The 11,349-nt window shown below is 37.8% G+C and overlaps 2 protein-coding genes across 3 annotated transcripts; both read right to left on the bottom strand.

The window, feature by feature from the left end:
* Positions 1 to 394: 394 nt before the first annotated feature.
* Positions 395 to 6,881, bottom strand: LOC130176368 (uncharacterized). The gene is made up of 21 exons (XM_056387407.1): positions 6,813 to 6,881; positions 6,556 to 6,645; positions 6,368 to 6,460; positions 6,177 to 6,242; positions 5,973 to 6,053; positions 5,819 to 5,887; positions 4,642 to 4,731; positions 4,453 to 4,545; positions 4,262 to 4,327; positions 4,058 to 4,138; positions 3,904 to 3,972; positions 3,639 to 3,731; positions 3,401 to 3,475; positions 2,809 to 2,883; positions 2,441 to 2,494; positions 2,229 to 2,318; positions 2,058 to 2,126; positions 1,609 to 1,677; positions 1,283 to 1,408; positions 1,048 to 1,198; positions 395 to 910 (listed from the first exon to the last, which is right to left on the bottom strand). Exons 1-21 carry the CDS (start codon positions 6,823 to 6,825, stop codon positions 448 to 450), a joined length of 2,076 nt encoding a protein of 691 aa, XP_056243382.1. The 5' UTR covers positions 6,826 to 6,881; the 3' UTR covers positions 395 to 447.
* A 593-nt stretch (positions 6,882 to 7,474) lies between these two features.
* Positions 7,475 to 10,910, bottom strand: LOC130176542 (gliomedin-like). Of its 2 annotated transcripts, none has more exons than XM_056387692.1 (6): positions 10,096 to 10,910; positions 9,104 to 9,155; positions 8,982 to 8,999; positions 8,823 to 8,894; positions 8,245 to 8,298; positions 7,475 to 7,767 (listed from the first exon to the last, which is right to left on the bottom strand). In XM_056387692.1, exons 1-6 carry the CDS (start codon positions 10,414 to 10,416, stop codon positions 7,634 to 7,636), a joined length of 651 nt encoding a protein of 216 aa, XP_056243667.1. In that variant the 5' UTR covers positions 10,417 to 10,910; the 3' UTR covers positions 7,475 to 7,633. The 2 variants fall into 2 exon arrangements, with proteins under 2 accessions (XP_056243667.1, XP_056243666.1); XM_056387691.1 differs by having other exon boundaries at positions 7,482 to 7,767; positions 8,215 to 8,298.
* Positions 10,911 to 11,349: the final 439 nt, after the last annotated feature.

Here is an 11,349-nt window from a genome sequence, read left to right as displayed (position 1 = left end):
AGACCCATGGACAATAAACAAGCCAGGTACCAAGAAGCTGTCTTATATGCTTCAAAAAGAGGATATGACTATGTATGATCAGAGTAGTAACACTATGCAGGTAAACTTTGTTCTCTGCATATTGAACCAAGTCAAGTGACTCTTTGTTTTGTTTACAATACCACAATTTAAGCTTTACAACAAACTAACTCGGATCTGGTCAAATCTTAACTATTGTGTAGTCAAATCAATATTACTGAGTGTTGACTACATGTGTAGTACACATGTAGTCAACACTCAGTAATATTGATTTGACTAATTGATCACACATTCATTGCAAACAATATCCAGTGCAACCAATCAAACCTCCACTAGCGATTTCTTCCTGTGTCAAAATCAATTCATGGAAACAAACTGATGTCAAAAGAAAATCTTTTATTGCTCATTTTACAAAGTATTTGAATATCTTTAGGTCATTTTCAGTTTAACTCTGCAGGTTTTCACACTGCTGTTGTCCCACATATAGAAAAGCTTTTTGTTGGGATAGTATGACAGCATAGCCAAGATGCCATTAGCTGGCCTTAAATCAAAACTTGCATCAGAAGGACTCTCTTTCTTTAAATCAAAGGTATATGTCACTCTTCTGTCTGTGTCATCTGTAAAATATACTATCCCACACACAATGAAAGCATTTCCTGCTTTAGCTGTGGGGTAGAGAGTGTTGATGACGGACTCCACAGACAATGTGTCGGCGTTGAGCTTTGCAACCATTGTATTATCATCTGTATCTGATGCAAAAATGACCCACAGTCCATTTTCATCCACAGCAAACTTGAAGTACGTCTTTGAGTTGCTGAAAAGATAAGCCAGTCTGTTATATCTGCTGTTTGCCATGGTCAGAGTGTCTGTTCTCCAAGAGCTCAGGTCAAATCTGTAAAGTGAAAAATTGATCACAGGCAAGTTAAGAACAAAAAGAATCATTACATAACATAAACATAAAAAATTTCAGTATGAGTAAGTTACTAAGGCAAAAGCAAAGTCTTATATATGTTTAACACAAACATTTACTTTATAATCCTGTTTGTTCCTGCTTGGTGGAAGTAAAATGACCCCTTGTAAATAACGTGGCCACACCCCTGGTAGAACTTCCCGACATCTATAGGTTTGTAGGTCCTGTTCTGAATTGCTGACATGTTCTCATACTCCATCAAAATTCGACCTGGGGAAGAAATGTTCAAACGTTACATCCACAATAATTCACAAAACTCTGTTATAGTTGGTCTATAGTTGGTGTATGAATCACCTGAAAAATGATCAGCCAGCCAGTATCGACCATCATCCAGCCGCGATACATCTGACATCCAGGCTCCAAAAGTGGTGATCATGGCGGTGGCTTGCTCCGAACATTTAATAGTTTTAATACTGCACTCTAAATGAATAAAGGTGTGTGTTTTAGTATTTGAGAAGTCATTCGATAGATAGATAGATAGATAGATAGATAGATAGATAGATAGATAGATAGATAGATAGATAGATAGATAGATAGATAGATACATAGATATATAGATAGATAGATTGATTGATAGATACATAGATACATAGATATATATATAGATAGATTTTTCTAACCAGATCTTTTCCTTCTCTCATTGCCTATCACATTGGTCTTGTTGGCGGTCTTGTGTGGATATGAAGAGTCTAAAGAAAATGGAGGAAGAAAAAATAAAAAGACAGATAATTATTTTCACAAAGTTTAAAAACATGTTGGATGTTAATTCTGTGTTAACTCTGTATTCTTTGTGCAAGGTCATCATAAATAGTATCACTGCTAATGTATTTCATGGAACATTTGAAAAGATTGAAAAGCTGAAGAGAGATAACATTCGTCTCATGTTTCTGCTGCTATTGAAATTATGCGCAGAAAGTGAGGCTGTAAAATTAAATGAAAGGTGTATGGATACATCTAGGCTTCTGTGCATACTAAGGATGTTATAGTGCAGCATCAGATGCAAAAGACAAAAGGCAATGTTGTTAGGTCATTGTTACTTTTACGTATAATTTAAAAGAGTGTTTCCTACTTGTTAATGATTTATTTAGTGTCCCTGTAACATTCTCATCGCTGTCGTCTTGATGAAATGATACTGACTCTAGAAGATAAAACAGTATTGGGATCAACATGTTTTTATTTTCATACAGTCAAAGTTAAGTTTGTCTTTAAAGTTTCCCTGCAACTCAAAATGGTTGTTTACCAGGTTCCTTTTTTGTGTCTACAAGTTTCTTAGAGTCAGTATCGTTCACGACATCTCTGGTGTTGGCAGGTGGATGTGGTGTTGGTGATTCTGCAGAAAGAAAGGTAAGATTCAACTTCAAAAGATGTACAGGCATTAAATATCAATGCCAATAACACTCAAATAATTCACTGTTGTATAATAGCCAACTGTAATTCACAAAGTTTACTGACCAGTTTTTGTCCCTTTATTGTTGCTAGTTAAATTTTGCTTGTTGTCCTGGGAGTCTAAAGAAATAATATGAGAAACACTAATTGACATTTTCTCATATCATATTGAAACTGTTGCAGTCAAAACACAACACACACAAGCTTCTGTATGACTGTGGATATTTATTGTGTTTGCAGCCACTATAACTAGTAAGCAGCACTCTCTGTTTTTTGAGCAACGTGATTATATTATTATACATCATACCACTAGTAATGTATTTCAGCATGGAATGAAATAATCTTCAAATCCACATTTTGAAGATGATGGTTAAACATGAATGTGAATTAGCTGGTACTGATTTCACAGTAAATATAGAATGACAGTTTCTTACCACTTGTCATGGGTGTTTTAATCAGGGTTCTGCTGCCATTGAAGGCATCAGTGTTTTGGTCTCCAGAAAGTGGGCCTGTAGTGTGTAATGAGACATTGAAGTTGACTTATTCTAATGGTGTTATAGTGCAGCACTGTTCATTTAAATACAAGAAACAAAAAGGGTTTTAAAATGATAGTTTGTGTAAATATAATTCAAAACACAGGATTTCCTACCTGGTAATAATTCTGTTGCTGCCTCTCTAATATTATATATTTTAGTATCATTCAACCTAATATACAACGAGATATATTGTAAGTAGTGTCCACCTGTCATAAAACCTTTAATGTTTAGTTTAACCGTACCAGACTGTAACTGTAGTGTAATGCCTGTTTAAATATGCACTAGCCAGCACATGGATGTTGTTTGATGTTTATGGATCTCATGTGGATGAGAATATAACTGGTAAGAAATACACAGTATTAGTTGTGCAATGTCAATGTGAATTATACCACTGCTAATGTATTTCATTGATCCTTGGATGATGAACAGCTTTTGAGGGAAGACAAAAAACTGCTGAAATTAAATACAATACATATGACACATGACTTACCACTTTGCATGGGTTTATCGATAATGGTTCTGCTGTCATTGAAGGCGTCTCTGCTTTGGTCCGTAGAAAGTGGGTCTGTTGTATAAAATGAAATATTATATGTAAATATTCATGGATGGTGCTAAATGCAGAGGTCAAATTCCCTCTGTATAAACTTACTTGGACAAACAAAGAATGAACTGTTTTCAAGTTATTGTCACTCACTTTACACATTCACACTCAAAACAGTTTTTCCCACCTGTTAATGATTGTATTGGCGTCCCTGTAATATTCTCTGTGTCGGAGTCATTCAAGATGCTGTGTCTGTTGTCTTTAGGAAATGATACTGACACTAGAAAATAAAAGGTATTGAGTTTAATATGTGTTTTCATGTAATCAAAACACAGCTACTGTTTTTACATTCTTTTCTAATATCAAGAGAGGGTAAGAGGTTAAATATCCTCTGTAAAGCTACTGAAAGTCCACTTGCATGAAAAAACAATAAGTCTCAAATGGTTGCTTACCAGCTTCCTTATCTATGTCTATATCTACATCCCTGGCTTCATGAGCTGAATGTGTTGGTGTCGGTGACACTGGAGAGAAAGAGGAGCATGATACAATGTTAAGATCAAATCTGTGTGTACAAACACTTCATGAATTAGTTCCAGTATCTCCTACCTGGTAATGATCTAACTGGAGCCTCTGTGCTGGTTTCAGTCCAGGTGTCCTGTCTGTCGTACGGACCAAATGCTACAAACTCTGATGAAAATAAAACAGAATTAGGTCAATCAGATCAGGCAGTCTGTTGTCAAACACTACAGTCTGATTCTTACCTAATATTGAGGTATATCAAGGTTGTGATAAAACATGACAGTTTCTCACCACTTGTCGTTGTAGTATCAGTGATACTTCCATCACTGCTGTCATCCCAGTCTATAGAAAGTAGGTCTGTAGAATGAAATGACACATTACATTACAAATACCAATGGTCTTATTATGCAGAGTCTCTAACTGGGACACAAGAGACAAACGTGGGAAAGTTTACAACTACAATTCAAAACAGTATTTCCCACCTACTGACGCTTCTACTGCTGCCTCTGTGGCATTTCCTGTGTTGGTATCATTCAAGGTGTCGTGGCTGTCGTCTGGATGAAATGATCCGGACTCTAGAAAACAAAACAGTATTGGTTTTAACGTGTGTTTTTCATATAATCAAATATAGGTTTGTCTTCAATCTCTCTGCTGATAACATGGTTGTTTACCAGGTTCCACTTTAGTGTGTACAACTTCCCCAGAGTCAGTCACATTCAGGACGCCTCTGGCATCATCAGCCGGATGTGGTGCTGATGATTCTGCAGAAAGTAGAGTTTTGTATTAGACATCTATTGTTTCCAGTGGTGGAAGGTGACTAAGTACATTTACTACTGTACCTAAGTACAGCTTTGATGTATTTGTACTTTATTTCCATCTTATGCAGCTTTGTACTTCTACTTCACTACGAGAGTGACATATTATACTTTTAACTGCACTACTTTTATTTAACAACTTTAGTCACTGGTTACTTTTTTTTACATAAAAACACACACTGTCAAAGATTAGTTGCCCCCAATCTTTCTGGCTTGTGAATCCTTACAAAAAAAAGTGTGTACTTTGACTGTTTGTTACGTTTCAGATGTCTGTAAGTTGTTAGCAGTTCCTCCAAAGAGACATTTCCCCTCCATTTCCCCAACAGGTCCAACCTCTAGGTTGAGAACCACTCGACTAAGCTACCTAACTATATATATAGAAGTTATAACTGCTGCTTGCACACTGATGTACAAGATTAACGATCTAATAATGTCATATAGAAAAATATATTTGTCACAGGAGACATTTTGCTGTGGAACAAGTACTTTGGATACTTTAAGTACATTTTGTTGATAATACTTCTGTACACTAACTGAAGGAGGATTTTGAATGCAGGACTTTTACTTATAATGGAGTATATTTATATTGTTGTCATGGTATTTTTACTTTAGTAATAGATCTGAACACTTCTACCAACACTGCTTCTTTCACAGTTTAAATATGAAACTCGTATTTGCATAGTTGGCATGAGATTACATTCATAGTAAAAGAACAAGAACAGAATAAAACAAGAATAGAAAAGTAACTGTGAAAATCTGACATGACCATTCATAAATATCAAGATTTCATACAAACATGATAATAATGTTTCCTCTTTCAGGAATTTGTGCATGCCAAAACCTTACCCATCGCAAACACGATTCTCGATTTATAACCCTCTTTCTTTGTATTGAACCACTTTATGAGTTAATGCTGGTCATAGTTTTACATTCTTTTCTAATATCAAGAGAGGGTAAGAGGTTAAATATCCTCTGTAAAGCTACTGAAAGTCCACTTGCATGAAAAAACAATAAGTCTCAAATGGTTGCTTACCAGCTTCCTTATCTATGTCTATATCTACATCCCTGGCTTCATGAGCTGAATGTGTTGGTGTCGGTGACACTGGAGAGAAAGAGGAGCATGATACAATGTTAAGATCAAATCTGTGTGTACAAACACTTCATGAATTAGTTCCAGTATCTCCTACCTGGTAATGATCTAACTGGAGCCTCTGTGCTGGTTTCAGTCCAGGTGTCCTGTCTGTCGTACGGACCAAATGCTACAAACTCTGATGAAAATAAAACAGAATTAGGTCAATCAGATCAGGCAGTCTGTTGTCAAACACTACAGTCTGATTCTTACCTAATATTAAGGTATATCAAGGTTGTGATAAAACATGACAGTTTCTCACCACTTGTCGTTGTAGTATCAGTGATACTTCCATCACTGCTGTCATCCCAGTCTATAGAAAATAGGTCTGTAGAATGAAATGACACATTACATTACAAATACCAATGGTCTTATTATGCAGAGTCTCTAACTGGGACACAAGAGACAAACGTGGGAAAGTTTACAACTACAATTCAAAACAGTATTTCCCACCTACTGACGCTTCTACTGCTGCCTCTGTGGCATTTCCTGTGTTGGTATCATTCAAGGTGTCGTGGCTGTCGTCTGGATGAAATGATCCGGACTCTAGAAAACAAAACAGTATTGGTTTTAACGTGTGTTTTTCATATAATCAAATATAGGTTTGTCTTCATCTCTCTGCTGATAACATGGTTGTTTACCAGGTTCCACTATAGTGTGTACAACTTCCCCAGAGTCAGTCACATTCAGGACGCCTCTGGCATCATCAGCCGGATGTGGTGCTGATGATTCTGCAGGCAGAAAGATAAGATTTAACTAGAGGAAATGGTAGAGATGTCACATCAATACCAATAAAAGTAAAGAGGTAAACAGTAAACAGTCTCAAAAAGCCTTAAATCAAAGTCATTAACTCATATCATTGTTTTGTACTATATGTAAATTCTGGATTATTTCCTACCGGTCTTGTTCATTGTTGGCCTGCTGATGTTTTCTGTGTCAGTTTCATTGAAGGCCTCCCTGGTCAGGAGAGGAGATGAATCTGTAGAGTAAGAGGAATGGAAAGTTAACCTTTGTCTTTTGTTTATACTTCTACTTGTCATTTACTACACTAGTCATCTAAAAACAATGATCAGCTATTGAGTGTTTACAGCCAGTGGCAGTGCTTTGTGAGGCGTGGTGGTCTGTGTGATCGGGGCTATAGCTACCACTGAGTCCACAGAGGTCATGTCTTTAATATATTTGGCAGGAATTTGTTTTTTTTATTCATTCTGGGTGAGTAATCCTGCAGTTAAGAACCAACACTTTGTGGATATTTTATGGACTAACTTACTTTACAGTATTGAATACAGAAACAAAACAAATCCAAATAATCAAACTATTTAACCTCAGTATCTTTAAAATCCTGACTATGACACTGTGTGCAGACAATTTGAATTGGCTACAGTGGATTATCCTTAGTAACCGAGCGCATTAGGACTGAAAATATTACATTTCAACATATTTTGGTAAAAAGGGTAAAACAGTACGTTAGCCTCCTGACTATGAGGATCGACAGTGAAGAGGCGGAGTGCTCAGGAGTGTTAGGAGAAGCTTCTTGGGATATTTCTGATACTTTTTGACACCAGCTTGAAATCAACATGAATTCAAGGGGACCACAACCACACTAACACGCTGAACTTAATAGGCTAATATTTCTTATTTTTTCTTTAGGGCATTGGTGTCAATTCTGTGAGGAGGTTTTTAGCAGTGATTAATAAACATGCTAGTTTAGTGTAGAGGTTACTTACCCCTCAGCGTGTTTGTTTGCTGAACACGTCCCCTGGTCTTATTTCTCTCTTTGTTAGAATGACAGGCAGGACAGGCTGGACCGGGTGGGCCTGGGGGACCCGGTGGACCCCGAGGACCAGGAGGGCCTTCAAATATATATACATTACTACAAGTCAGAGTAAAACTAACTTAATAAACACTACTGCTGCTCACTTACATAGGCTCTTTACAACAACAGGCAATCAAAGAAAAAGTGAAACTTTTTTTCTAATTTAAAGCTCAGGCACAGAATCAAAACTGAACCAAAACTTTACCAAAAATAATGGAGGATTAGTTCACAGTTTGTTCATTACATCCCACAACAGGACAAAATGTTAAATAAAACCATCTCAATGGCAGTGGGGCTTAACAGGTTTGTCCTGAAAAAAAAAATCAACTCAGAAAACAAAACACATTTTGTTAAATTAGGTGAAAGCTTTTCAGATTGAGTCTTGGGGGAATAGTGGATGTAGTCTGACTGACTTTGTGAGATGTGATGTCTCCTCCCACCATACATTATTCATGACAGGTTCAAGTGTGATGTCGTCTCTCACCCTCACTGAAAATGTTGTTGCAGGTTTCACCTTTCAGTTGCAGAGACCCAGGGTCTCCTTTAGGTCCTGGTTCTCCAGGGGGTCCTGCAGTATACATTGACAAGTTTGTTGTCATTAGTTCAAAAGAATGAGTCAAAAATGGGGAAAAAAAACTAACAACAGCATAATCATGTGTTAATTGTAGGACTGTGAACCTGTGAACAGATGATCAAACAGGAAAAACCTTTGGACTTTTTCTAAATGAAAAATACAACCTGTGTCAATCTGTGACGACTTCAGGAAAGACTGAAATGTCCCAGTAACTGAGTGAGAGATAAACACTTTGTCCACAAAGGTGAAAACAGTTTAAACTACAACAAAATACACCATAATTAAGGTGTAATCAGTCCAGTAAACAGCTCTGTGATAGCTATAAACAAAGTTTCTTGTAAACAGTGAGTGGGATGCTTCTGTTACGGGACAATAGTTTCACAATGGAAGTCTGTTTCAAACTTGTGACTGCCTTCTGTCTCTGAGTGGATTTGTCTTTGTTTACTGAGCAACATTTTCACACAGGGTTAGTCCATAGAGTAGGATTATAAGATTTTTAAATTCAACAGATCTCTAACCTCTTCTGCCTCTTTTCCCCTCCGGGCCTGGCACACCCTTTGGTCCCGGTGAACCAGCTCTTCCAGGCAAACCTAACGGGCAAAAGTACTTTGTTATGCTGTGACAAATTCAGCTTAGCTTTAAGTAAACGATGCAGTTAACTAAAATGTCTGCTTTACCTGGAGGTCCAGGTGGACCTGGAAAAAAGATCAGATACTATATCACACAAACTGAAAACAATAGAGGCATCAGTAACCATAAACAACACAGGGTTGTAATGGAGAATATTTATGAGGTGCACCTGTTGAACAAAGTCCTTTGGAGCTGCCACACAGGTCGACGAGGGATTTGACCTGAAATCAAAGAAAAAACAGCAACACTGTAAACTAAGCGATGCCTGTAAGTACACCTCCACAAACGTAGGAAAGCTCTCCGGTACAACTCATAGGACGCTTTATGTCACACATTCCTTCAGTCACTTGGAAACAAATATCCGTTTTTATTGTGTCTTGTCCTGACAACTGCAACAGCGGTGTTTGCTTTCAGCAATTAGCAATCTATTATTAGCTTCACATTATTCCCTCTATTTGATACTCAATTAATTGTTAATATAATTTTTTAAAAACAAAAACTCAGCAAACATTCACTTCTTTCAGCTTCTCAGAAATGAATGTTTGCTGAGTTTTTTTTGTCTACTGCAATAGAAAATGTATTATTTTTAGGTTTTGGACAGTTGATTGGACAGAACAAACAATTAACTTGTAATGAAAATAATAGGTTGTAGTCTTCCCCATTATTATTAGTAAGTATTTATAATTTCAAAGTAAAGCTACTGAGTGAGTGAAGTCCAGGCTTGGTTTTAGTCAAATACTTGAGTATCAAGTGATAAAAGTGCTGTCAAAATATACAGTAGCGCCCTGTGAAGAAATGCCAGATCCCAGAGGATGTGAGTGCAGTCGAGGGAGGAGCAGGCGATGGTCATGCTCCACTACCTAGAGTATTTATCAAGGAAACACTCAATGGAAAAACAGACCCTTTCTTAATCACTGCAACAGACTCCTGAATTCTTTGCATTGCGTGGACATGTTTCTTTTCCCAAAAGGGAAAAGAGAGGAAAGGTTTCTATTATATGTGACAGAAAAAAGTGTTGATTCCTCCCCCTGTTCTCTCTCATAATAACAGAACTCAGAACTTCATAAATATAATTTTTCATATCTTACAGGACAGTGAACGAGCTGGAATATTCACAATCTCACAAAAAAGAGCCCATATTCAAGTATTTTGGTGTCTTACAGGGACCATGGAGTATGACATCAGCATCAGCGTATCCTTCTTCTCTTGACTTTGTGTTGGTTCTTCCTCCTGGTTCCTTCTGCTGCGGCGGAGCGTCTTCAGGTCTGCAGCCTCTCCATGGTCCCCGGACGGGATTCCCGCCTGCAGCTTGCAGCTCTGTGACAGCTCCTGCATCTGGGCGTCCAACCTGACCAGCTCCCCCGTCAGCTCTTTCTGCCGAACCAGCAGAGACACTAAACCCGCAGAGCTCAGGAGCAGCAGCGCACACATCCCCACCAGCAGCACTCCCCACGCGTGAAAACCTCCACTTCCCTCCTTCATGTCTGCGCCCTGCTTCCTGGTACTCTGCTGCACAGCGATCTGCGCTCTGAAATTCACAAGCACATACAGCACATATCTGAACACCTGCCAACAGATGAGACGTCACAGGGTAACTACGCTCAGGCTGTTGGAGAGGAATAAACATGTCAAAATCTGTCTGTGACTACAGTGGGAACCACATGATGTATTGCGCAACAACAGCCATCTGGGAAACAGTTACAGTAAACTCTGAAGGGTTGCTTGATTTAGAAGCGGCTAATGAACATATTTCCAGAATGACATTCAATTCAGACAGTGTACTGCTTCTTGTCTTTCTAGTACTCTTCCTCTCAATATTGTCACCAACCCATCTTACACAAAATGACATGGAAGTGGGATAAATAAGTTGTGAACAAAGGGAACATTCTTTGGATCTACAAAAGAGCTTTCAGAGCACTTTCAGTAAAAGACTGTGAGTGTGTGGAAGTGCATGTGTTTGTGTGTCGAGATATCCTGTCTATGAAAGGGGTTTTGATGTTTTTTATTTATCTAAATATACTTCTTCCAATATAGAATCAATGTTGCATATTTTTTCTCAACTTGTGTCGGTGTACGAGTCACTGAATTTAAAATTTCCTCAATTTGAAAAAAAAGTTCAATCATTGTGGTTTAGTCTCTACTACAATGGAGAGAACATGTTTTTCAGCCAGTTTGGGATAAAAGCCCCCACCACTAAATGTGAGGCCAATATCTTGATCAACAACATACCAGCTATTCAGTGGTACTGAAGTTGAAGGAAAGCTCATTATGAGGACACAGCCTCTTCACGAGCACTGTTTTCCCTTTCAAGGTTGCATCTATGATTTTACACATTGGAGAAATACAGACTGTGCACAGAATTTTTTACATGAAATTCTCTAGGCATTAGCTTTTAACATGATAAAGACAACTGTT

Source organism: Seriola aureovittata, chromosome 10 (assembly GCF_021018895.1).
Source record: "Seriola aureovittata isolate HTS-2021-v1 ecotype China chromosome 10, ASM2101889v1, whole genome shotgun sequence".
Lineage (NCBI taxonomy): Eukaryota > Metazoa > Chordata > Actinopteri > Carangiformes > Carangidae > Seriola > Seriola aureovittata.
This window is presented reverse-complemented; position numbering and strand designations above follow the sequence as displayed.

Coding starts and splice junctions, on each gene's coding strand:
- LOC130176368 (XM_056387407.1), bottom strand. Junction 4,546..4,641: donor ACACACTAAAGTGGAACCTG/GTAAACAACCAT, acceptor TTTGTTTTCTAG/AGTCCGGATCATTTCATCCA. Junction 2,319..2,440: donor CAATAAAGGGACAAAAACTG/GTCAGTAAACTT, acceptor TTCTTTCTGCAG/AATCACCAACACCACATCCA.
- LOC130176542 (XM_056387691.1), bottom strand. CDS start 10,416: ATGAAGGAGGGAAGTGGAGGTTTTCACGCGTGGGGAGTGCTGCTGGTG. Junction 8,299..8,822: donor GGGGAAAAGAGGCAGAAGAG/GTTAGAGATCTG, acceptor TGTATACTGCAG/GACCCCCTGGAGAACCAGGA. Junction 7,768..8,214: donor CAACAACATTTTCAGTGAGG/GTGAGAGACGAC, acceptor ATATATTTGAAG/GCCCTCCTGGTCCTCGGGGT.